Source organism: Amphiura filiformis, chromosome 18 (assembly GCF_039555335.1).
Source record: "Amphiura filiformis chromosome 18, Afil_fr2py, whole genome shotgun sequence".
Taxonomy (NCBI): domain Eukaryota; kingdom Metazoa; phylum Echinodermata; class Ophiuroidea; order Amphilepidida; family Amphiuridae; genus Amphiura; species Amphiura filiformis.
This window is the reverse complement of record NC_092645.1, coordinates 32,663,104-32,687,062: the sequence shown is the minus strand read 5'-3', so window position 1 is coordinate 32,687,062 and position 23,959 is coordinate 32,663,104. Positions and strand designations below refer to the sequence as shown.

At 37.0% G+C, this 23,959-nt stretch overlaps 2 protein-coding genes across 2 annotated transcripts in view; both read left to right on the top strand.

The window, feature by feature from the left end:
- The window catches only part of LOC140139603 (cAMP and cAMP-inhibited cGMP 3',5'-cyclic phosphodiesterase 10A-like), a 148,933-nt gene extending 130,719 nt beyond the window's left edge, over positions 1–18,214 (top strand). Inside the window, exons 10-12 of the mRNA XM_072161308.1 lie at positions 340–433; positions 16,684–16,739; positions 18,062–18,214. Coding sequence (XP_072017409.1) covers positions 340–433; positions 16,684–16,739; positions 18,062–18,214 — 303 coding nt within the window. The remainder of the gene's footprint in view (positions 1–339; positions 434–16,683; positions 16,740–18,061) is intronic.
- Positions 18,215–22,234: 4,020 nt separating this feature from the next.
- Positions 22,235–23,959, top strand: part of LOC140139602 (probable 3',5'-cyclic phosphodiesterase pde-5) — a 59,279-nt gene continuing 57,554 nt past the window's right edge. The window contains exon 1 of the mRNA XM_072161307.1: positions 22,235–22,260. The gene's annotated coding sequence lies outside the window, so the exon portion shown is untranslated. The remainder of the gene's footprint in view (positions 22,261–23,959) is intronic.

The following is a 23,959-nucleotide window of genomic DNA, read 5'->3' as shown; positions in this document are numbered from 1 at the left end:
TTGGGGTCATATATTTCAAAATGCTCAAGAGTGCTATGATGGCATCAGGAATATAGCAAACATATATAAAACATTGTGAGGACATTACTTTTGGGTTTTTGGCTTACGCATCAGACTATATCTGTGACTATCTGGCAGAATATCTAGCATTATACTGCCAAGTTAGTTGCTTGTCAATAAATTGGTTTTACTGATTCAAACAACAGTGAAAAATGCAAATCTGTTATTTATTTGCACATAACTTAAACTTCATCTGTATTTGGTATGGCACAAATGTTTTTATGTATCTTTTATGATGAAATAATGATGCAAATATGCTCTATTGTTATAATTTTGCAGGGTGATAAGCATCCAGAGGGTATAGCAGTAAAAGATGTAACAGCCAATGCCGTTCTAGGCGTCCCACTTCAGCAATCAAATGATGACGTTATAGGTAAATAAATTATTAGTTGTGGATAAAATGTGGTTTCTATACTTGTTTTGTTTGTCTGTCTTGTGGGGGGTGGGGGAGTAGGGCCAGCTAGGTAAGGGTATAATGTACAGAATAGTTTCCTCTTCACCCTAGTTCTTAAACATAGCTGTCCCAATAAAAAAAATATCATAAAAACTGCCAAGCAGAAAATATGTTACATATTTTTTTTACAAATTTATTTACCATTTAGAAACCTTCCATTTGATTCACCATTTTTTGCTTGGATCTTCCCTGTACAAAGTACATGGAAATACACATTTTCAGGAAATGTTAAGGGCTGGGGTATGAGCGTTTGGACAGTATTTATTTTGGGACATTAGAGCACATCAGACATATCGAATTGCATTCTGAATACGAAGAATGTCATTCTGATATCAAATAATTTTGATTTTTGAAATTAGCAATTTAATACACATTTTATGGCAAATCATTAAAATTGATATTTTTGATATTTAACAGTACTTGAAGTAAACTTTATAAATCTGATGATTTATACTTAAAGTGTATGTAGGTGGGATGAAAAGCCGACGATCAATTGAAAATTTTGACCTTTTCGTATTGAAGATATGGATTTTTTCCCCAAAACACCAAAAAAAAAAAGTCTTTTTGGGAAAAAAATGCATATCTTCAATATGAACGGTCAAAATTTTCAATTGACCGTCGGCTTTTCCTCCCTGCTACATACACTTTAAGAATATATCATTAGATTTATATAATTTACTTTTGAGGACTGTTATATATCAAAATCTGAAAAATATCAAATTTTTATAATTTGTCATAAAATTTGTATTATATTGTGATTTTCAAAAAATGAAAATTATTTGATATCAGAAAGACATGCTTCAGATTCAGAATGCAATTCGATAGGTCTGAGGTGCTCTCACGCCCCACAAAAAAATACTGTCAAAACGCAATAAACGCCATTTTAGATCCCTTAAAGCAGTTTTAGGAAATTATGTTAGTGCTTGTTTTTTATCCCTGAAATATGCCATTTCAAAGGGAATGTACACATTAGCAGCTCCATTTGAAACACATCCTCCCAGTCAGTGGAAGATTTGGGTAGAATCTTTCTCAGAGGGTGTATGAAATTCAAATTGAGCTGCTAATGTGTTCATTCCATTTGAAATTCATACTCCCCCTGTGAAAGATATTTCCAAAATCTTCCACAGGGGGAGTGTGGATCTTAAGTGAAATAGCCCAATATTGACAGCAACACACACACACACAGAAAAATAACCCAGGGCAAACAAAATTTGTGATAAAGATGCATTAACATGACCTTAAAATTACCCACTTCAGCTGTCAGTGTTGCATTTAATAATTGACTTGTGCAGCACGGACGATGTGGTGTGGCATCACACGTGCTGCAGCCCTGTTATATCACCTCTTAAGGGACCTGTAGAATCAAAATTGCAGAAAGTTTCTCAAGTGTTAAAGAAATATTGAATGAAACTATTATGATTTTGCCTGTCAATAATTCAGGTTGTTTGATAGCTTTGCAAATATACAAGCGTGTACTTGTGCTGGCTGGTAGTGCATAATAAAAGTCGTTTTGACTTTATGTAAAAAGCGTTAAAGAGGGACTGGGTTGACCAGGCAAACTTTCAAGGGTAACCCAATTAAGTAGGCTTAAAATATAATCAAGCCAATGTTTAGTTATTGTTCACCTCTATACCAACAAACTTTACACAGCTCATAACTTAATGTGTTTTCCAGATATTTATAGCGGCCTTTAAGTACTGGTCACTCATGGACATCAGCTGTTGCTATGGAAACATAATGCGTTGAATTGTCTATTTGTCACGATCACAATTTATGTCGATAGAACTGTAGGTGGGGCGACATGCATGGGGGTTCACATGCATTTGAATAAATACTTAAATCTGGGACACACATGACAAAGCTGTGCGTAACAGGTGACATGTGGGAACCATGGCCCGGGGGGAGGGGGGGTACTCAAGTTTGGTTTTGGTAGGGACGTGCCATTGAGAATTTGAAAGTGGACCCGTAAGTATACCAATTTTTCAAGAAATATGGACCCATTGATATACCAAAAGTCAAAATTTTCGGCCGAATTTAACCCAAATTGTCTTAGTTTTTACAAATTTTCCCAAAATTTTGGCTAGATTAAGGAAAAATTGGGCTATTTTCCTAAAAAATTGAGAAAATTTTGAAAAAGGACCCATTCATATACCAAAATAGGCTTTGAAAAAGGGGTCATTGATATACCAAGCGGCGAAATGCTACCCATATTTGCGCACGTCCCGTATGGTCATTTGTACTGAGTACCCCCGGAACCATGGGTGGTCGTGCTTACTGGACAGAGTCGACAGATGACAAATTGCATAAAAAACATAAGCAATGACCACAGTTGGTGGTGTAGTGTCATCCAGCACCTGTATTAATAAGAATCCACAGTAAGGCCAGTAAGGCCAATAAAACGTAGGCATCCTTAGTTAAGTAAACTTAAAGAGTGGGTCATGTGTTTATTGGTGGGATGTTTGTTGTGATGGGTGTGTTTATGTTCTTATCATATATGTGATATGTATTGCCTGTTCATGCATTGTGCTATTCCAGTTGAAATCCATCCACCCTGTATGGAAGACATGACCTTAATCTTCCACACAGGGGGTGTAGATTTCAAATGGACTCACCCATTCAGGTAACCCCATTTGAAATTCACACTCTCTGTGTAGAAGACTAACGTCATGTCTTCCTTAGGGGGCATATGGATTTCAACTTTGAATAACCCATTATCACATGGTGAGTTGGTCTGTGCCTCCAGTTAGGGTGCATTGTGTGTGCATGCACCAATGACTGTGCATGTCTTGTTTGTTTTTTCTGTGTCTATATCGAATTCCAATTAAGTGTTCTCTTTTATATGTGTGTCTTGTTGTGCACAATCATAGTGAACATATCTCCAAGTGGAAATTGAGCCTGAGACCTCTTTCACTAGAGGAAGATCCTCTAAACCATTAAGTGGAAATTGTACATGGGACCTCTTTCACTAGAGGAAGGTCCTCTAAACTATTGAGTGGAAATTGAGCCTGGGACCTCTTTTGCTAGAGGAAGGTCCTCTAAACCATTGAGTGAAAATTGAGCCCAGGACCTCTTTCGCTAGAAGAAGGTCCTCTAAACCATTGAGTTGAAATTGAGCCAAGGACCTCTTTTGCTAGAAGGAGATCCTCTAAACTATTGAGCCACACTAAGTGATTTGGGCCAAAAAGTATTAACTGATATTAATAAATTTAGAGGGAAACAATAAGTTGATGACTCAGCAGTAGAAAGACCTATCTCCATAAGATTATGTGTGTGTAAAATTGCCATTGATTTGATAATCACACACACGTACACACCCCGCACAGCAAGTGGTGGATGTACAGCCATCAAAATCCAGGTTACTTAATTGTTTAGGCATTTGGCTCTTGTACTATGGTGCTAAAGTGTGTGAGGTAAGCAACTGTTTAAGCCTCACCCACATCCATTGCAGGGTGTTCCCATGAAATAAAACAATTGAATAGTTCAGCGGCACAAAGACGTATATCAATTAGCTACTGTGTGCATTTACAGGTTATTACCATGAAAATAATTGTGTTGTGTGTGCATATGCCTGTCAAATGTGTGCTTTAGTCGCCGCATACGCTTTGCAAAAGCCTTCTGGCGAGTGCTAGGAAAGCGTGAGAAACAAAATGCACTTTTTGCGCATGCGTTTGCAGGGAGAACCTCGTTTTGGTAGCAAGATGTAAGATCGGTGCAAAATGCAAATATGGCTGTATTTCCAGGTTAAAAAATGAAAAAACGTTCAAAAGTTCAGCGGCACAAAAACTGTATCCCTTAGCTGATGTGTATTTGATGCATGAGTTCACTGAATGCACAGTACATGTCCTTATAGCAGTCAAGTTAGCTCAATCGATAAGGTGTTTGACTGTGGTGCGAGAGGTTGCGGGTTCAAACCCTGAGCTGAAAAATTGAGTTAGCTTGAAATTCCCTATGACAAGGAGCTTATTGCTATTGGAACCCATTCAATACTCAGGGAGCTGATCCTGGCTGTGATGGTGTATTGTGTGCTAAGGTGTGCGCTTCTTAGCTGCAATGTCTCTGAGTTATTATTAATTAGTGGTATATGGAATGATACTGGTATGTAGTGGTCAGCGACAACCTGTAAAGTGTGCTGAGGCTTGTGGATCAACATCTAGACATTGTGCCTGTGTGTAAGCGCACTATAAATCACTGCGCTTTTTATATATAAGTGCATGCACCATGATTCACTCTTCTCACAAGCAATCAGCTAATGGACATACATCTTTGTATCGCAAAGACATTACTGTAGCTTTTTTAGCCAAGTAATTTTCATCTGACCATTAAACTGGGTTGTTCATAGTTACTCCAGAAGCAATAATCCATGGTCATTAATAAAAATCAATCAATCTCGGTGAGCAGGTAGTGTAAAAGCATTACACACTCCTGACTAATTACTTTCTTCGATATAAGATCTGAGAGCATGACTTGATTTCCTAGCTGCCCTAGTTTGTGATGAAATGGCGGCAGAAGCAATCGGGAATCAATTAATATGCCTAGTTGTTTGTAGTTGTTTGGGGGAAAAGGAACTGATTTAAAAAATAGTCCAAACATGTTTGTCGTTAGTTTTAATTATTTTATCAAAAACTAGAGTTGTATTTTAAGATATCATGAAAGAAAAATGTTATTGTATCATATCATATCATATCATATTATATTTATTTTTTCCATCAAAATTCATGCACAAAAATAATAAATGTTGATGATTTAACTTGCGCTTTATCAAGCAATATTAAAAAGCATGACCTTATCTTATATATCTTATCAGCACACTTCAACAATTATTCCGCTGCCATTAGGATATTTCAGAATCTGAGTTTCACTTCACCAAGTCAGCAACTGATGTGCATGTACTCTCAGTGACTTAGATTGTGATTGCTTCCAGCAGCTCCCCATTTTACACATTGGTTGAGTGAAGCAATTGGGAATTAAGCTATCTTGCTCAAAGATGCAACACACTGGCCATGGTGAGGCTTGAACCTGCAACCTTTCGATTATGGTGCCCTAACCATTAGGCCGCCATGCTTTCCAAATAAGATTAAACAGCATCTTATCAAATAAGATTAAACAGCATCTTATCCCAACACCCAATATGTTTGTTTTCTCTTCTTTAAAATTTGTTGAGAAATTAAAAAAATTACAATTAATGCTATTTAATTTCACCCTATTTGAGCTTGGCAATGGTTAAAAACAGGGTAGCATCATTAAAAAATCACAGGATGATATTATGGAGTTTAATTGACAAAAATTGAATAGATTGTGGCATTTGTAAATAACTTCTACAGACTAAAGACGGAAAAAACGTGGTTGGTCCCGTGTTGAGAAAAGAGTTTCTCTGTCATGATGTCTTACAGACATGATCCGTTTCCATATACTTCTATTATGATATTTTTATGATAATAATTGTATAGAATTTTGCTTTCAATGGTAATTATAATGCATAAATTGGGGAATTAAATTATTAAATAATAAATAATGGTAATCGTAGTGCATAAATTGATTAAAGCACTGTGTATGCATAATGTAATGTCTATCGTCACACATGCAATTTTTGCACTTTAAAGGAAGAAGAAGATTAAGTTATCAAAAGCAGGCCACATGATAAAAATGGCGTAAAAATGCAATGTTACCATTTTACAGTATCTAATTTGATATTGCAATGCATTAGGGTACAATCATGCCTTATATCGCTTGGTGGAATCAGTTGGGTTTGTCCTTGACCTTGACTCAATACTGTAAAGCCATCCAAAGAACACAATTTTAAACCATCTGACAACACTTGACTGATCATTTGCTAGGCTTGTTTGTACTCATTTGAGAGTCCATGGTTCGGAAATATAGCCTAGTTATGAAAATCAACAATACTGTGATTCTTTAAATTTTGTGTAAAATTCTCGATGAATTTGACCTTGCCACCATCTTGAAAGGGTTAAATTGTGTAAATTGCATGTTATTACTTCACGCTAATTTGATAAATTGCTACACTGCTATTGAGGCTACCCTAGAAATACCTTTTATAATTTGTTTTTGCGTCACGGTGCGCTGGATGCAAGGTATTTGTTCGTACATAATTATTGTCTGTAATTGCTTCATCAGATATATTCATATCTCAATTTTGCTCAGAAATATTTTTCATTGAATTAATGGTTTTGTTCTGAGTAATGTTGTCATAATTTAATGTTTGTCAATGCATATCTTGTTTTTTTCATTGATTTTTGAAGGAAACTATATGTATACATCCATATCAAAAGGATGCACTTGTCGGCTGCTACATGTGTCTCATTTCACATAATAACTGGGTATAAATGCCAGACTCATTTCAAGTGGGGGTCACTTTGTATCATCCCCAAGTCACATGGCTTATTAGTTGTAGTAACTACAAATTTCGAACGTTTGAGGACTTGTTCTCAAGTTGTAGGTACTCCCATAGGGTGCCTCCCGGGTTTTATTTTGGCAAGTTTGCATTAGTAGATCTGGTAAAATACTCACTTTAGAAACCTGTGTTAATGTATGTCATCTGTGATTGCTAAACTTACTCTATGCATCAGCTTTTGTCCAAAGAAATATTGAAAATATGAGCAGCGAAAAGTCCATTCCACGACTATGTACATGTGAATGAATGCACGCTAAATCGTGGCGACACATACACATAGCTCCTTGGAACTCAGGGTCGGAGCCGTGAGTTCCAATTATTGGAACTACATGGCTTATTAATACAAAGAACATTCCATAACCATGACACTTGGGGATGATCTAAAGTGACCTCCACTTGAGACGAGTTTGGTATTTATTCCTAGCTATTATGTGAAATAAGGCACATATGTAGCAGCCGACAAGTGCATCATTTTGATATGGATGTACACATTATAGGAAAAAGGGATGACACCCACAATCCTTTAATATCAGTGCCATAACCCAAATCACAAGATCAATTCTCAATTTCTTAGTCCTGATTGCATAAACTAACCAGGTACTTATCTGGGCTTGAACAAGTTCATTAGGAATATTAATTTCAATTGTGGATTTTGTTCATTTTGAAGATGATTAAACACGCTTGAGTAAAGTTTTCATTACTACACTAGTGGTTTCATCAGACTGGCAACCCATCACATCTACACACACAACAATTTCTTTGACCAAATCATCACACCCTCACAGTGAATTTTAAATGGAATCACCCATTGTTATTAGAACATCAATTTTTAAGGAAACTATATAGGAAAAAAAGGGATGACACCCACAATCCTTATTTAAGTAAAGTTTTAACTATAGTGGTTTCATCAGACTGGCAACCCATCACATCTATGCACACAACAATTTCTTTGACCAAATCATCACACCCTCACAGTGAATTTTAAATGGAATCACCCATTGTTATTAGAACATCAATTTTTAAGGAAACTATATAGGAAAAAAAAGGGATGACACCCACAATCCTTATTTAAGTAAAGTTTTCACTATAGTGGTTTCATCAGACTGGCAACCCATCACATCTATGCACACAACAATTTCTTTGACCAAATCATCACGCCCTCACAGTGAATTTTAAATGGAATCACCCATTGTTATTAGAACATCAATTTGTCTTTAATCAGTTCAAATTTCTCCGAGTTGTATCATCTGCGGACAAGGTCACAGCAAAGATAGCTTTGATGTTCAAGACTTAACTGAATTGGACAGGAAGCGAGTGGTATGATGGTAGGAGAGAGCTGGCAAAACTGCTCGGCCATATGGCATTTTCCATATACTCGGCTAGTTTTATGGGGTTCATTATCGAATTGTGGGAGAGGCTTTTACGACGGGAATTCATAACAATTAGTGGGTTTTTAGCGGGTTCGCCGTCGGACAAGTTTAGAACTGTCAAGCTTTCGTCAGGAGTAGCTCTGACTTCTTCAGGACAAAGTACCTAAGATTGAGACATGTAGACCGCCCCTTGTCTACTGATGACTCTGAAAAGAGTCGTACACTGAAGACTGCCCCTTGTCAACAGAGAACAATCAAGCAGATCTCGCCTATCTGCTGACTTTGTACGTTTTGGTGGCTCTGAAAAGAGCCGTTTGCTGAAGACTGCCCCTTGTCAACAGAAACAAGCAGATCTCGCCTATCTGCTGATTTTGTAAGTTTTGGTGGCTCTGAAAAGAGCCGTTCACTGAAGACTGCCCCTTGTCTACAGAAAACAAGCAGACCTCGCCTATCTGCTAAATTAAAGGTTAGTTGGCTCTGAGAAAGAGCTGTTCAATGAAGACTGCCCCTTGTCAACAGAGAACTATTAGACTGCATATACTGTAGTAGAAGTATACGGCTTACCAGGAACCGTGTGGCCACTCATGGACCGATCAGTTAGAGAATGCATGGCGCATACCACCTGGAACTGGACAAATGTTCCATTTTCAAATCTGGAAAGTTTCGATTTAATTTTGAGATAATTTCACGCTGTAGACAAATTCAGACAAAAGAGATGAAACTTAAATGTGCATTCAGTCTAAGCTGGGTATCGCATTAAGTCTTAACTCGCTCCAAGCGGGTGTGGACTGCAGAAGTTACACTTTTTTTAATGAAACAATTTCAGAATTATACATTTTCATGACCATATTTGGAATCAGCATGTAAAATGCATTAAAATGAATACAAATAAGCCTGATATTGGTTCAGTGGTTCTTAAGATATTTTGAGAATATATATATCAAAACTTGGAACTAAAATGTTGAAGCCAATGGCTAGCACGCTGAGCATTAAGGAAATTCAAGGTAAAACATATATGTAGGCAATTATATGGGAAATGGGATTCCTAATTGAAGATCCTAGTTCTAAAAGAGAGTGAATTTACATTGAGTGCATTTTGAGATCAATGCCAAGGAAGGTTTTTATGCCCATGTAGATTCAATGCAAGCTAAAAAGGTGATGGTTTTGTCCTTGCAATTTCAATACCACATTAGCCGTGTTCAGACGGTACATAGGATCCTCGAGGATTGGCGTGCTCGAGGATTGCGATCCCTAAGCCAATCCCCGAGTGTGTGGCCTGTATAATTCCTCGAGTTTCGCAATGCCTGATGACGTCAGTTCGAGAATTACAACCAAAAGGGGGGACCTCTGCAGCAGTATCGCGCGAAATTGAACTCGGCAGAACGTAAACAAACCATACCACCAAATCAAAAGGCACCAATTATTGTGATTGCAATATCACTCCTCTGTAGAAGATATTTCCAAAATCTTTCACATGGGAGTGTGATTTTGTATCTCCTTGTTGTCACCAATATAATAGTCATGACTAATATGACTAAAGTAACTAATGGAGGCTAAAATCTGATTGGGATCGAATGGAATAAGACAACCCGCAGATCATGGAGTGTGTGGGCTGGGAGTTGACCATAGTCACGCCATTCAATGTTTTTCCTGTAGAAATTTATTGTAATGATGATTTTTTTAACCTTTTGACCTCTGACCCATATCAGGTCACATGTATGAATCTTCCAATGGACCAGTAATAGGTAAAATAGTTAGTCATGTGTATAAAAATGATGATGGTGAACAGGAAGTGTATGCCCTTTTTAGTTAATATTGCACAAAAACATCCACTAGAGTATGAATGACATTTTCTATTCTAGTAAAAGGATCTTCCCATGTTGTTATTGGGCCTATGCCATTTGAAATCCACACTCCCTGTGTGGAAGATTTAGCTAAAGTCTTCAACAGAGGGAAGTATGGGTTTCAAATATAAGAGACGATTGGGTAACTTCCATTTGAAATACTCACTCCAGTGACCTGAATCGTCCACACAGAGAGTGTGGAATTCAAATGAGGTTACCTGAATGGGTGACTCCCATTTGAAATCTACACCCCTTGTGTGGGAGATTATAAGGTCATGTCTTCCATAGGGGTTTATGGATTTCAATTGGAATAGCCCAAAATGATTGTGTCATCTCCATGGATATTTTTTGTAATAGCCTTCTCCTCCTGAGTCAGTGGCCACATCAATAAATGCATGTTGTTATATCCTGCAAGAGTGCTGTTATGTGTATGATCAGATCTGCATCCTGATCTTCTATAGCTTCTTTTTTGATAGATTCTAAAAGTTTCAGAAGTGCAGTGATTTTTAGTGCGCTACACACAGGCACAACACATAGATGTTGATCCACAAGCCTCAGCACTCTACTCCAATATTGACATTAAAAAGAAACATGTTGGCACATTGCAGCAAATAATATGGGCATTGTTATTATATCAGAACAACAGCAATTTTTTTCTGGGACAAACTTGACCTTTCAAATAAATTTCCATTAATTTGAAACTTAGTTTTGATCCATGCTAAGCTAATTTGCCATAGTATATATTTGGCTATCTGAAGCATAAATGTAATAAATGCCAAGGCCAGGGAAGACTGCTTCCTGGCGTGATCTGCATCGAGGCTTTTCTTTTCTTTTTTGGACATGTAAAGTTTTGGAAACATCATTCCCATATTATAAATTATGGCAAACTTGCTGCTACTGCTCACCAACTTGGGACGGGCAGTGGTGGATTGAGCACTTTGGTCCAGGGAACCCTCCCTTTCCAGAAGCAGCTACTATCATGACAAAGAAGACACTGTCATCCTCTTTAGTTAGCTAGACCCAGATGAGCAGTACTATATGGCTATTCAAGTTGAAATCCACACACCCTCTGTGGGAGACATGACTTAATCTCCACACAGGGAGTGTTACATTTCAAATGGAGTCACCCGTTCAGGTAATCCTATTTGAAATTCACACTCCATGTGTGGAAGATTAAGGTCATGTCTTCCATACGGGGTGTATGGGTTTCAACAGGAACAGCCCTTATCAATATGCATTTATGGATGTGACTTGTAAGCTTGACCGTTTGGACGATGCATGGTGTGCATTGTACTTTTAAGATTTGGGCATGTCAACTGTTTCTCGTTGATTATCTCTTTGTGATGTCTCGTCTTCAAGATTTCATCTTCACAGCTTGTACATTTACCCTATTCTTCAAGATTTTCATCTTGCAGCTTCAACATTTATCCTCCTCTTTTTCAGCTTCGTCACAGCTTCTACATTTATCCTTTTCTTCAAGATTTTCATCTTCTTTACAGCTTATACATTCTGCTTAAAATATTCTTACTTCAGAAAAAAACACAGTACTATATTTTTGGGATTATAAAGACATCCTGTTTTTCCATAAGCTCAAACCTAGTCCTTTATATAGTTAGACATAACTGGCAATCAATGTCATCAAATATTAATATTTGGCAAATTTTTGTAAATAAGGGTCCAAAACATGCATTTTATGGTGTTTTTTATATGCTTTAACAACAAACCCTTAAGACATGTAGAATGTCTAATATTTTTTAGTTTGGTTCAACTACAGGATTACAGTCGGGACACACCCATGTTTCATTTGAACAGGATATTTTTCAGTGGCGGCGCCAGAAATATTTTTTTGAGGGGCAAAGTGAATTTCAGGGGGTGGGTCAAAATCAACAAATTTGTCAATCAATGGCACCGCCACTGATATTTTCTTAATTCAAAAATTGGGTATTGTATTTTTCTGGAATCAGGAGTAGTACTAGTTTTGCATGTGGATATTATTTTTGTTCCTTCTATTTTTGTTGCAGTTGATATTTAGGGAGTGAAGTGTCAGGGACTGCCTTTTGAGGAGAGCGAGAGCAATCACTCTCTACTGCTCTCCTTAAATTTGATATAGGAGAGTGATTTTTAGCTCTCCTTAGTTGACCATTCTGTCCTTACATTCTATTGTAAATGCTCTAAATAGCTCTCCTTGAAGGCTCCAGAAGAGCTATTAAATGCTCTCCTGCAAATTCCAAAAGACAGTCCCTGAAGTGTCCCTGAGTATTGTGGGTAATATATAGTGACTTCCACGTCAGAAATTGTCAGCCGTAAATTTTTTGATCAATTTCATGTTGTGAGTATCCGGGGGATAAATGTATTCTGCATGCTCAGTACTTATAGTGTGTGAATATAATTTCTAATTGCCTTTGTGTGATCAGATTGTGTGACATCTACCCTGGTCCATAGCCAGGAATTATTTTGAGGGGTGTGGAAGGCTCAAATGTGAATTTTTTTTTCAATAAAAGGGCAGCTGAAATAAATAATAATAAATAAATAGATTAAGGGTCAGTCCAAAAGGGCAATACAAATCCTTTTTTAGAAAAAAAAAAAAAAAAGATTGCTGATATCTGATTAATAAGTTGCTATAGCATGCTTTTAGTATCAAATTGCAAGCAGTTGTTTCGCAAGTTTAACATTATGTCGCTAGCCATGACTGAACACTGCTAGCTACCAGCATTTCGTCACTAATGATTTTTAATCACATTGCTAGTATATATGATAGTGCATTAGAGAAATTAGGCAGGTAATAATGAGAAACCGGAGAAGAATCTTACCCTTCCCAAAATCCTTTGCCTTATCAAATGACGGTATTACTTTGTACATGTTCAATTTGTTTTCAAGTTGAGAATAGACTGGCTATAAACATGGGTCGAATCCAATAGTCATGAAATAAACATAATTTGGAAGATGTGGATGTGCTGTGTTCATTGAGGCACCTTTCGTCACTCACCTAGGTTTCATTATCATTGAGGTATAGGACTTTTTATTTTTTCGGAGAAGAGCAGGTAGGGCAACTACTTGATTATATTTCTACATGTTCATACTACATACTCTGAAAATTTTAGAAAATTCGCACGAGTCTGTTTTTTTTAAATCACAATTTTGTTCCTAAAATGGGGGTTATAGCGCCCTCAACGGGCACTCTTCCCATAGGGCTACATGCAAAGACCAGTTATAGACAAATGGCCCTAAAATAAAACGGACTCGTGCGAATTTCCTCAAATTTTGCATATGATGTAGATTTAACATCTGGAATGTAATGCAAGTGATGTCGTTGCTGCTCTTCTAAATTCATTTTTAAAATGTCCGCCCCAGACCAAGGTGTGCACTATCAACTCATGTTGACGGCTGCCTTCAGCAGTGGCGGCTTTAGGGGGGCGCAGCCGGCGCGCGCCCCCTCTATTTTTTGACTAGCAAAGGGCGCCGCCTAACTTAAAAATACAAAAATGAAAGAAATTTAAAAAATGAACAAATTCGCCATGAACAGCAAACAATGGGCCAAAACCGTTGAGTTTTCGAGGGGTAACCCCTTAACACCATTTTTTTCGTAAATCACCAAAAGGCGCCCCTCTATCAAAAAATCCTGGATCCGCCTTCTGCTCAGTCATCAACCTTCTGGATTGACGACTGAGAAAACTAAAAAAAGTGACGGATTTTGCAACAGGATTCCTGTGGCATAGAGCATGCGCAATTGTGTCCAAATTGACCTTTTGACCGAGTTTGTTGTTTTTAGAACTCTAGAGCGAGATCTTGTCACAATGGTGCGGTAAAGCAATGTGGTACACAGGCGCCGCTAGTCAGTCGCGCTATAGCGCACAACCAAAGTTGCATTGAATATTTTTCAGAAGTCCGTCACGATATGGATTGTAAATTAATCAGTCGTCAACTACGAAGCATAACACATCAGTAAATGCACAGTGTAGACAGCTGATTGGATTTAGTCTAAAGTCAGGACGTTGAAATGGAAGAAATGCATTATGGGAATTGTAAGATGTAATCTTCTCTGCTAACAAACAGACAAAAGTATAAAAATTGCTTTTTGGCTAATGTGATGATATCACGCGGATTTAATGTGTTCATTTCCAAAGGTAATGTTTCTAATAATAAATCTTATCAGAATGTTAAGTGCCTCACGGTAGCCACTTCATATCAATTTTATCATTATTTGATGAGAATGTATATATGATGTATCAACTTTAACACTTCCTCCTACGCACACCACACAATTCCCTGTACATTCAAGATGCCGTTATGGCATGACAATATATGGTATTAAATTATTCACAAGGCAAGTTTTGTGTGAATTTCAAAACTGTTTATATGAGGAATAATCGGTTGAAATAAGGGGCATAGCCAGCTTTCTGGGGGGGTAAAAACAGGGGCATACTAGACGAACAAAATTTCCTGCTTGCATCATTTTGACCCGGTAAAATCAGTGGGATATATATACATAAATTATATCAGTTTTTATTTTCGAGAGACTGACCATGCAGAGTCTTTAAGCTTCCAAAAGAACTTTATTGAGACAATGTGCACGCTTAGTGTGCACAAATTTTACGCTTCTTTTGCCCACGATCGGGGTGAATTGGTAAACGGACTCCTTGCCCCTGTTCTATTCCTTTGCCTTCCCAATTTTTTCTTTTCATTTTTTGTCAGGGGGGCACTTTTCTCTTTCATTTTTTTTGTCAGAGGGAACTCTGCCCCCACTGAGTACGCTACTGTTTGAAAATAATTGTAGTACGTTTTTCCCTATCTGTATATTCTAAATGGCCACCATCGTCCTTCTAACTCATCACAAAATTGCCTTGTGCACCAGCACACTGGTTACTGCTCTGTCTCTATGACTCTGACCCTGTTCACATCAGAAAATGTCTTCATTCAACAAAGATAAATTATTCTTGATTCACTAATTAAGCATGCGTACACATTACGCTGAACGAAAATCGAACGAAGACATGCACTGTACACATTTCATGAAAATTAACAAAGCTCGAACGAAGCTATTAACGCCCGGCTATTATTAAAGCCGGCGAAGGTCACTTGTCACATGATCACTTTCCTTCGTTGAACGAAGCGAGCATACACATTACAAAATTAGCTTCGTTGAACGAAGTATTCCATCGTCTGTCGAAACAACCTTTTTAGCTTTGTTGAACGAAGCAATTTTAATCTTTGTTGAAGGAAGAAAAGTGAAAAAAAAAAAAAAACAATTTTTAATCTTCGTTTGAGGTTCATCGAAAGAAGAAAATTTTCTAATGTGAACAGGGTCTCTGAGATATATAGTGTTATCTCAAGTAGATTTGCACTGTATTTTGTCATGAATTAGCATCTTATTCACATGTATTATTCTTAAAAAATCAGTGTAATGGCACATGTAAATATGCACTGCAGTTTTAGAAAGCAAAAACTTTTGTTTTGTTTATTTCTTGCTTTTATGACAAAATCATTTGACAAGTTTAGGTGCAAAACACAATATTGCCGTAGCTGCCGTATGTTATTTTTTATCAATATTTATTGATACTGTTATATTTAGTCTTTTATTTATTTTTATTTTTTTCGTATATGATCACAAGCTTCCAATACCTTGCTCAGACTAATTACTCCCCATTCCAGAAAAATACAACACTCTTTTTTTTGGATTAAAAACAATATTCTCCTCTTTGCCTAATGAAATATAGCTAATAATTAGTTCTAACTGGCATTAAAAGTAAAACTTTAATATTTGGTCATTTAAAAAAAAGGGCAAAAACACACATTTTGGGGTACTTTTTGTATGCTGTGACAATCAAGTCCAAAGATTTGTACTAAGACTAATTTCAGATTCAATTTATTGGAAAACACATTTTCTATATCTTTTATAATAAATTATCAAAATTAATATAAAAAACTAAATTTATAGGCAAACTCATAGCATAATACTCCAAACTTGAATGGTTAGACTTGTGCCAAGTCTTTGAATTTTGTGACTGCAATTGTAAGAAATCAGTGCAAAATTGCCTGTTTTGGGGCCCATTTTTCCTCAAACATCAAAAAATATCGAATTTTGAACAGTATTACCGGTTAGAACTAACTAAAGGATTAAGATTAAGCTTAAGATTAAGCTATATATTTTGGAAAAACAGGAGACTATTTCTTGAATCCCAAAAAATTTGTGCTGTATTTTTCTGGAATAGGGAGTAGTGTCCCCTAATTAGCAATTATTACCTAAGCATAACATAACAATATTAATACAAAAATACATAAGGTAGCCTTTGGATATATCACCTTTTGCATCTGAACTCTGGACATTTTTAGTTTTTATTTTCTCTCTTCTCTCTCTCTCTCCTCATTTTTATTATCATTTTTTAAATTAATAATTTGTGAAGAAATTCTTAGTAGAGTGATACAGGGAATGAGTGACTATAATATGTATACTTTTGTTCTAGTATAGATTACAATGTCTTATAAAAATTAATTTATATGTTGTTTGTAATGAATAATCAATTTTTATTTTGTCATCCTCTTTTTTAGGTGTCCTAGAATTTTACAAATCCGAAGCAGTGCCATTCTTAGACAGAGAGGAGGAGGTAAAACTAATTGAAGGACATAGGGAAACAAAGATGAGGATAGGTTAACAAATAAGCCGAAATACCCTGCGCAAATATAACCTTTACCCCAACCCTAACCCTAACCCTAAAAAATAAGGTGCGCAGGGTAAACCAGAATTGTATTGAAAACACAGGGTGTGCAGGGTAAACCAGAATTGTATTGAAAACACAAGGTGCACAGGGTAAACCATTATTATGTTTTGATGAATCCAAGTGTGTGAAAATATTGGATCCAACACATAATAATGATAAAATTGGATACTTTACACCCATATTTATTGGTCTCGCTATGAGTTTTGAAATATTGGACTCGACTACGTCTCGTCCAATATTTAAAAACTCATAGCTCGACCAATAAATATGGGCTCAATCGATCCAATTTTATATCAGAATTGGGCCAAATAAGCATTACTTGATGAGAGAAAAGTTAGACAACTTTAATGCTTGCCACTTGAGAGGTTGATGTGTCTTACTAGTGCATTGGACAAGTCACAAGCATACCTACTAATTTTTTGGTGGGTATGCTCCCCGGAATTTGGAGATGGTGTGTCTTTGGGAGCTGACAGCAAACTGGTAAAAGGGGGTCTTTCAGCGCTCCGAATAGTTAAAATCAAAAGTCTTTCTTGGCTTACTGGTTAAAATTGTGTGGTTTAAAACAAATTTGGAGAATGAGCACTATCCATCACATCCATAGTTTTAAAATCTCCCTAAAATCAGACCCTTAATAAGAGACCACTGTCTTATTTCTTATTATAGCAGTCAAGTTAGCTCAATCGATAAGGCATTCGACTATGGTGCGAGAGGTTGCGGGTTCGAACCTTGGCGGTGCCTAGTACGCTCTCGTGGAAAAATTGAGTTAGCTTGAAATTCCCCTGGACAAGGAACTTACTGCTAATTTGTCTCGTTGTAACCCGTACGAAACTCAGGGAGCTGATCCTGGTTGCACAGGTTATTTGTGGAATGTCTTGGGTGTGCGCTCTTGAAGCAGCAAAGTCCCTGAATTGTTGTGGAATGATGTGGGGCCGTAGTGGTCAGCGACAACCTGTAAAGTGTGCTGAGGCTTGTGGATCAACGTCTAGGCGTTGTGCCTGTGCGTAGCGCACTATAAATCACTGCGCTTTTTTTTAAATTTCAATATTTTTCCTTTCCTTATTTACTAGTAACACCCAATCACACCACAACAAGAACTGTCTTTTAAAAAGACATTGTGGTTTGGGATATGCTGAATTGTAAAGAGAATATTGTTATGATTGGCAATGAATACACATAATTCTGTTGTTTTTTTAATCTGTCACCAATAGCTTGCTGGAATCATCTTACTCTGGGGAAGTTTAGCCGTATACTATGCTACGGTAAGGACTGATAACAACCCTTCCTGTGTTGGACCGGGGGATGGGCAGGGAGGATTGGACATCCTGCTGTTGAAAAACATACGCCCTCTATGGAAGACATGACCTCAATCTTTCACACAGGTGAATGGCAGTGTGAATTTCAAAAGCGGTTACCTGAATGGGCGACTTTATTTGAAATTCACGCTCCCTGTGTGGAAGATTAAATTCATGTCTTACATGGGGTATATGGATTTTAAATGGCCAATTGCTACAGTAGGAGATTATGGCATTTACTGGAAACCAAGATTATTGTTAGTCGCATAAAATGTTCACAGATATTGCCCATATTGTTCTAATTCATATGAAGATAAAAATATTTGCAACATTAGTTATTTTCTCTTCATTTTGTCCTATCATCAATACCGTAAAAACTTGATAGTTAGCATATGTGCTTACTATCGAGCGCTTTTGAAAACATGAAATTGTACCAAAGTCCGGCGCTTTACTAACTGAGCTAATGGGGTTGAGACACACATTTGCAGGTTTACATGTTCGTATATCGATACTATGTGTATCGATAATTTGCTCAAAACCCTTTACAATTTGGTGTATGGGGCTCTTCATGTTTGCGTATTTTAAAAGTGTTTGATAAGTAAGCACATATGCTAACTATCGAGTTTTTACAGTATATAGTTCCTGAATATGATACAGAGAGCAGTACATGTATTTTAATTAATTTCAACGTCATAATTACTAAACTCATAATAGTTCCAGTCTATCATAAAACTCACCTTGATCTTAAAACCTGGTGGATAGTCCAACAATGTTCACAACATTCTCCCCCATATTTTTTTCTCATAAGATTTTGCGAAAAGGTTCTCAGGTGAGAATTGCTTGACTTCCTGCTCAAATTCGCTGAACCTCTTTACTTTTTCTTTGTCTTGTCCATATATGGGACATGAATATAGAGCTGTAGAAATGCTGAGAACCAGACAAACAGGGAGGGTCCCCTGTCATTGATGCCCAGTCTTATGATGATTAGGTCCTCTCACAAAAGGCGATCCTAGCTCAGCATTTCTCAGTTCTAAAATCTTTGGACCTGAACTGATTCTTTTGGAGACAATTTTGGCATGTTTCAGTCTTTCATTTTTGTCTCGCCTGATAAGGCAGGAGACTATATAATCACTTTTCCGTATGTATGTGTGGGGGTGTGTATGTGGGGGTGTGTGTGTATGTGACAAATTTGGTTAAAGTTTTGGTTAAAGTTTGCCTTCCGCCTATTTTCTCGGAGACTATGAGGTCACCAGGGGTCATCTGAGGTCAAATTAGTAAAAACTGTCGTATGGGCATGAAACTTGGTGGGTACAGTCAACATTTAAAGCCAAATTTTTGGAAGGTCATTTCAAGGTCACCAGGGGTCATCTGAGGTCAAATTAGTAAAAACTGTTGTAATGGGCATGAAACTTGGTGGGTACAATCAACATTTAAAGCCAAATTTTTTCGGAAGGTCATTTCAAGGTCACCAGGGGTCATCCGAGGTCAAATTAGTAAAAACTGTTGTACGGGCATGAAACTTGGTAGGTACAGTCAACATTTAAAGCCTAATTTTTGGAAGGTCATTTCAAGGTCACCAGGGGTCATCTGAGGTCAAATTAGTAAAAACTGTTGGTCGGGCATGAATCTTGGTGGGTACAATCAACATTTAAAGCCAAATTTTTGGAAGGTCATTTCGAGGTCACCAGGGGTCATCTGAGGTCAAATTAGTACAAACTCTTGTATGCGGGCATGAAACTTGGTGGGTACAGTCAACATTTAAAGCCAAATTTTTGGAAGGTCATTTCGAGGCCACCAGGGGTCATCTGAGGTCAAATTAGTAAACACTTTCAGATAGGCATGAAATTTGGTGGGTACAGTCAACATTTAAAGCCAAATTTTTGGAAGGTCATTTCAGGGTCACCAGGGTCATCTGAGGTCAAATTAGTAAAACCTGTTGCATGGGCATGAAACTTGATGGGTACGGTCACCATCAGCCAGATAATCGTGCCCAGCCGATAACCACCAAATCCATTTACCTCTACCAAAAGTAATCGCGAAAGCAGGCGAGACTCGTGGTTCGAGAACCGCCTTGTTAAAAATTATGCTAACTATACTGGCGATTTTGACTACAGTAAAATTACGTATTGCTTGGCCAAACTGGAACATGCATGTTATGCGTCCATGTGAAGCGTACTAAGCGTGTGCAATGTATGGCGTGTGTATGCTTTCTTCTGTACTGCGCTATGCGGGGGTGTGTTTACAGCGGAGCCAATAGCGTTCAAAGCGCTCAGTTTGGCCAAGAAATACTTAATTTGACTGTAGCTTGTTTATTTTACTCGATTACTATCAGTCTGTCTGCTGTTATTAATTTTCATTATATTCCCTTCTAACTCTTTGAGTCGGATCCAAATGTACCATAATAAAGCCTTACGAAGGTACGCTTGGTACCAAAAATTTGCTGCTAAAGTATTACTGTTTCCCGTCTCCGTTCGTTCTTTCATGAATATTCAGCTTAATTATCCACCAGGCTTTATTCAAGTTTACATGTGACCAAATCTGATCCAATCAGGCTTAAGTCGGCAATAATGAAACTGAGATATAGGCAAAAAGTAAAGGGTAAAAAAAACCCCCAAATAATAAAAAACATAAGAAAATGGATAAATAAAAGGTTATAACTTTGCAACCAAATATTCATGAGACATGGGGATTCAGCATCAGTAACTGTAGGTACTGAGCAATGAAGTAATGGTAGTAACTCAGTTTTTAAAATTGTCAACTTTGGCCTGAGTGGATCATCAGATTAGGTTACTTATTCAACTATATAATACTAATGCCCATACATGTATCATACATGTACTAGCGGTTGCAGCATTGATGAAACACAAATTGCTACCAGCGTTCAATCATGGTTAGCAACATATTGAGAAAGTTGCCTTCAAGGCAAAAATACATGAGCAAATGAGATATCATTTTGAAACATCTCTTATTAAAGCCATAATGAATGATCTTATAATGTGAAGTTGGTGAATTTTTTTCAAACCTGATTTTTTTGGGGGCATATTTGTAATGTTTATACATGTTCAGAGTTACACCTAAATGGAATCCGCCAAATTTGTTGTGTGCATCAGGTCAACAGAGCAATTTTGACATCAATGTTGTATTATTCACACATTAAGTTCCCCAGAAATTTTTTGGGATTAAAAAAATATTATCAAGTTCTGCCAAATGAAACATAGCTCAATCCTAATCATTCATTTAGTACTAACTGGAGATAAATGAAAAGTTCACTATTTTACTAATTTCTTGAAAAAAGAGCCAAAAACATGCATTTTCTGACAATCGAGTCACAAAAATCAAAGACTTGGAACAAGTCTATAAGCATTCAAAATCTTGAGTTTATGCCGAAATTTTGCTCTAATTTTCACTTTTTTGTGTTACTTTAATTAAATGATTGGTTATAAGAATGAAACATGTCTTCTCCAAAATATAGAATGCATAAACTGAAATTAGTCTTAGTACAAGTCTTTGGGCTTGATTGTCACTATATACGAAAAACACCCTAAAACACATTTTTTTGGCCCTTATTTCCAAAAATAGGCTAAACATTAAAATGACTCTTATTGCTAGTTAGGATTTAGCTATGTTTCAGTTGGCAAAACAGGGTAGCCTAATATTTTTTTTTATTCAAAAAAAAAGTTCTGTATTTTTCTGGAATATGAAATGCCCGAAGGTCCTATCTGAAATAGCTGCCCTATATACATTTCATAATTTCTGCATGATGCACAATATATAAAATAACACATCTGGCAGCTATTGCAGATATGCCTTTCTTGCCCTAAATCCCCAATGTCATATTTTTGTATGTCGCACTTACGCATGCCATAATGTTCTTTTGTTTCCCATTTTATATTTGTGATGCATGTACCGTAAATGTGTACTGATTGATGATATCATATGTTGGATGTACACCTGCAACTTTTTTGTCGGACACACTGTGGTGATCTCTTGTATTGGATGTAAAAACACTTGGCATATTTTTTGTTGGATACACTATACTCACTCTCTGTATATTGCATGTCTGTGTTGTACTCTACACACAAAAGTATGCCCAGAGTGTCTTCTCACAGACTGAGGTAACTATCAAAGATGAACATAAAAAACAAATGAAGCACTTATTTGGTATTCTGATGTCTCAACAAGTTTGTATGCAAACTCTGTTTTTTCATTCTCTGGTCCTGCAACTTTGAACCCGGTTCCGGCACTCTGTGTATCCGCGGGTACTCATGCTCGTTGGAAATTTCGCGACATTACTATTTTCAGATAAAGAAATTCGATTTGCAAAACACAAAAAATGGGTCATTTTTCATACCACTTTTTTTTTCAAAAGTGAAAAGGGGTGCTCTTCGTTTACGAATCACATGTATAATCATTGTAGTTTCATTATCCTTTAAATCCCATGCACAAATCATCTCAGTTTCATTCATAACCTTATTAATATACGCGAAGGCTGTGATCCAATCAAAAGAAATCGATTGCCTGACCGCGCACTAATTGCGAGGTCATTAATAACTCACAATGACTCCTGACGCGCTACAATGACTTCTGCGCGCACGTGCGTGTATAAGCTTAGCATTATGGCAACGCACACGCCTACGCGATGCCGTCGCACTTCTGTTATTGGTAGCTCCGGTTGTCGGCGCAAATGTTAAATTTGCCTGGCCGATTTTTTTGTAGGGTAGGTTACATCAATAATTAAAACCGGTTATATTTAACAGCGTTTTATGGCATAAAATAACATAAAAATACCTCAGCCCAAAAACAAAACCCTCCGATTTCACACAATGACTTCAAAGTAGGTGGTGCGCAGTTATTATTGTCTAATTATTCCATTTGGCGCGCGTTTTCACATCAATTACGGCATAAACCGAGGATGCCAACCATTATAAGTATCCTACGAATTTCCATTAGAAAGTGGTATATTGGAAATAAAATTTGTGTTTTAGCGAAAAAGGGGCATAGTTGAGGGGCAAAAATTGTGAAATCACTAAAAATAGGGGTGTTTTATCCTGAAATCTTACGCAAAGTAAGATGCAAATGGGGATGTTTTCAAAGTACGCCAACAAGCATGAGTACCTGAGGATAAACAGAGTTCAGGTCTTGGTGTAGGTTACTGGAGCATCCAATTTGTATCATCGTGTATCTGCAATCTTGGTCGTTATGAGCACCAAAGTGAAGCACCAAGGTTGGACTCCATTTGAATCTGCCACACCCCTGTGCATGATTCAAGAAATGCCTTCTATAGGTGGAGTATGAATTTCAAATAGAATTAGCATATTAACTAACTCTATAAAACTCACCCTGCATATGTGGAAGATTCAGGTTGAATTTTTAGAGGGTGTACGTAATTCAAATGAAGCTGTCTATAATGCGTTCATTCCATTTGAAATCCATACTCCCCATGTGTGACATCTTTCTACCTCTGTGGACGATATTTCCTAAATCTTCCACAGGGGTAGTGTGGATTTTAAATGGAATAGCCCTTTACATTGTAACAGCTTAGATCTTTCATAGTAAAGTTGCCAAAGAACATTATAATCTGTAATGTAATTGGTTAAGGATGTGCGATAGAAACACATGCCCTCGTTAATATGCAAGAGACACAGCTACATATTAAACCAAGGAATTTGCAAATTAGTGCTTCATCTGTTTTTATTCATCAGTGACAACTTTGTTGTCATTTGTTTGCAAGGATTATGTGTGACAGACAACTTAGTCAATTAAGTTTGACAAAGTTCTTTTTCTTTTTTTTTTCTTTTTTTTTTATTCCCAAAG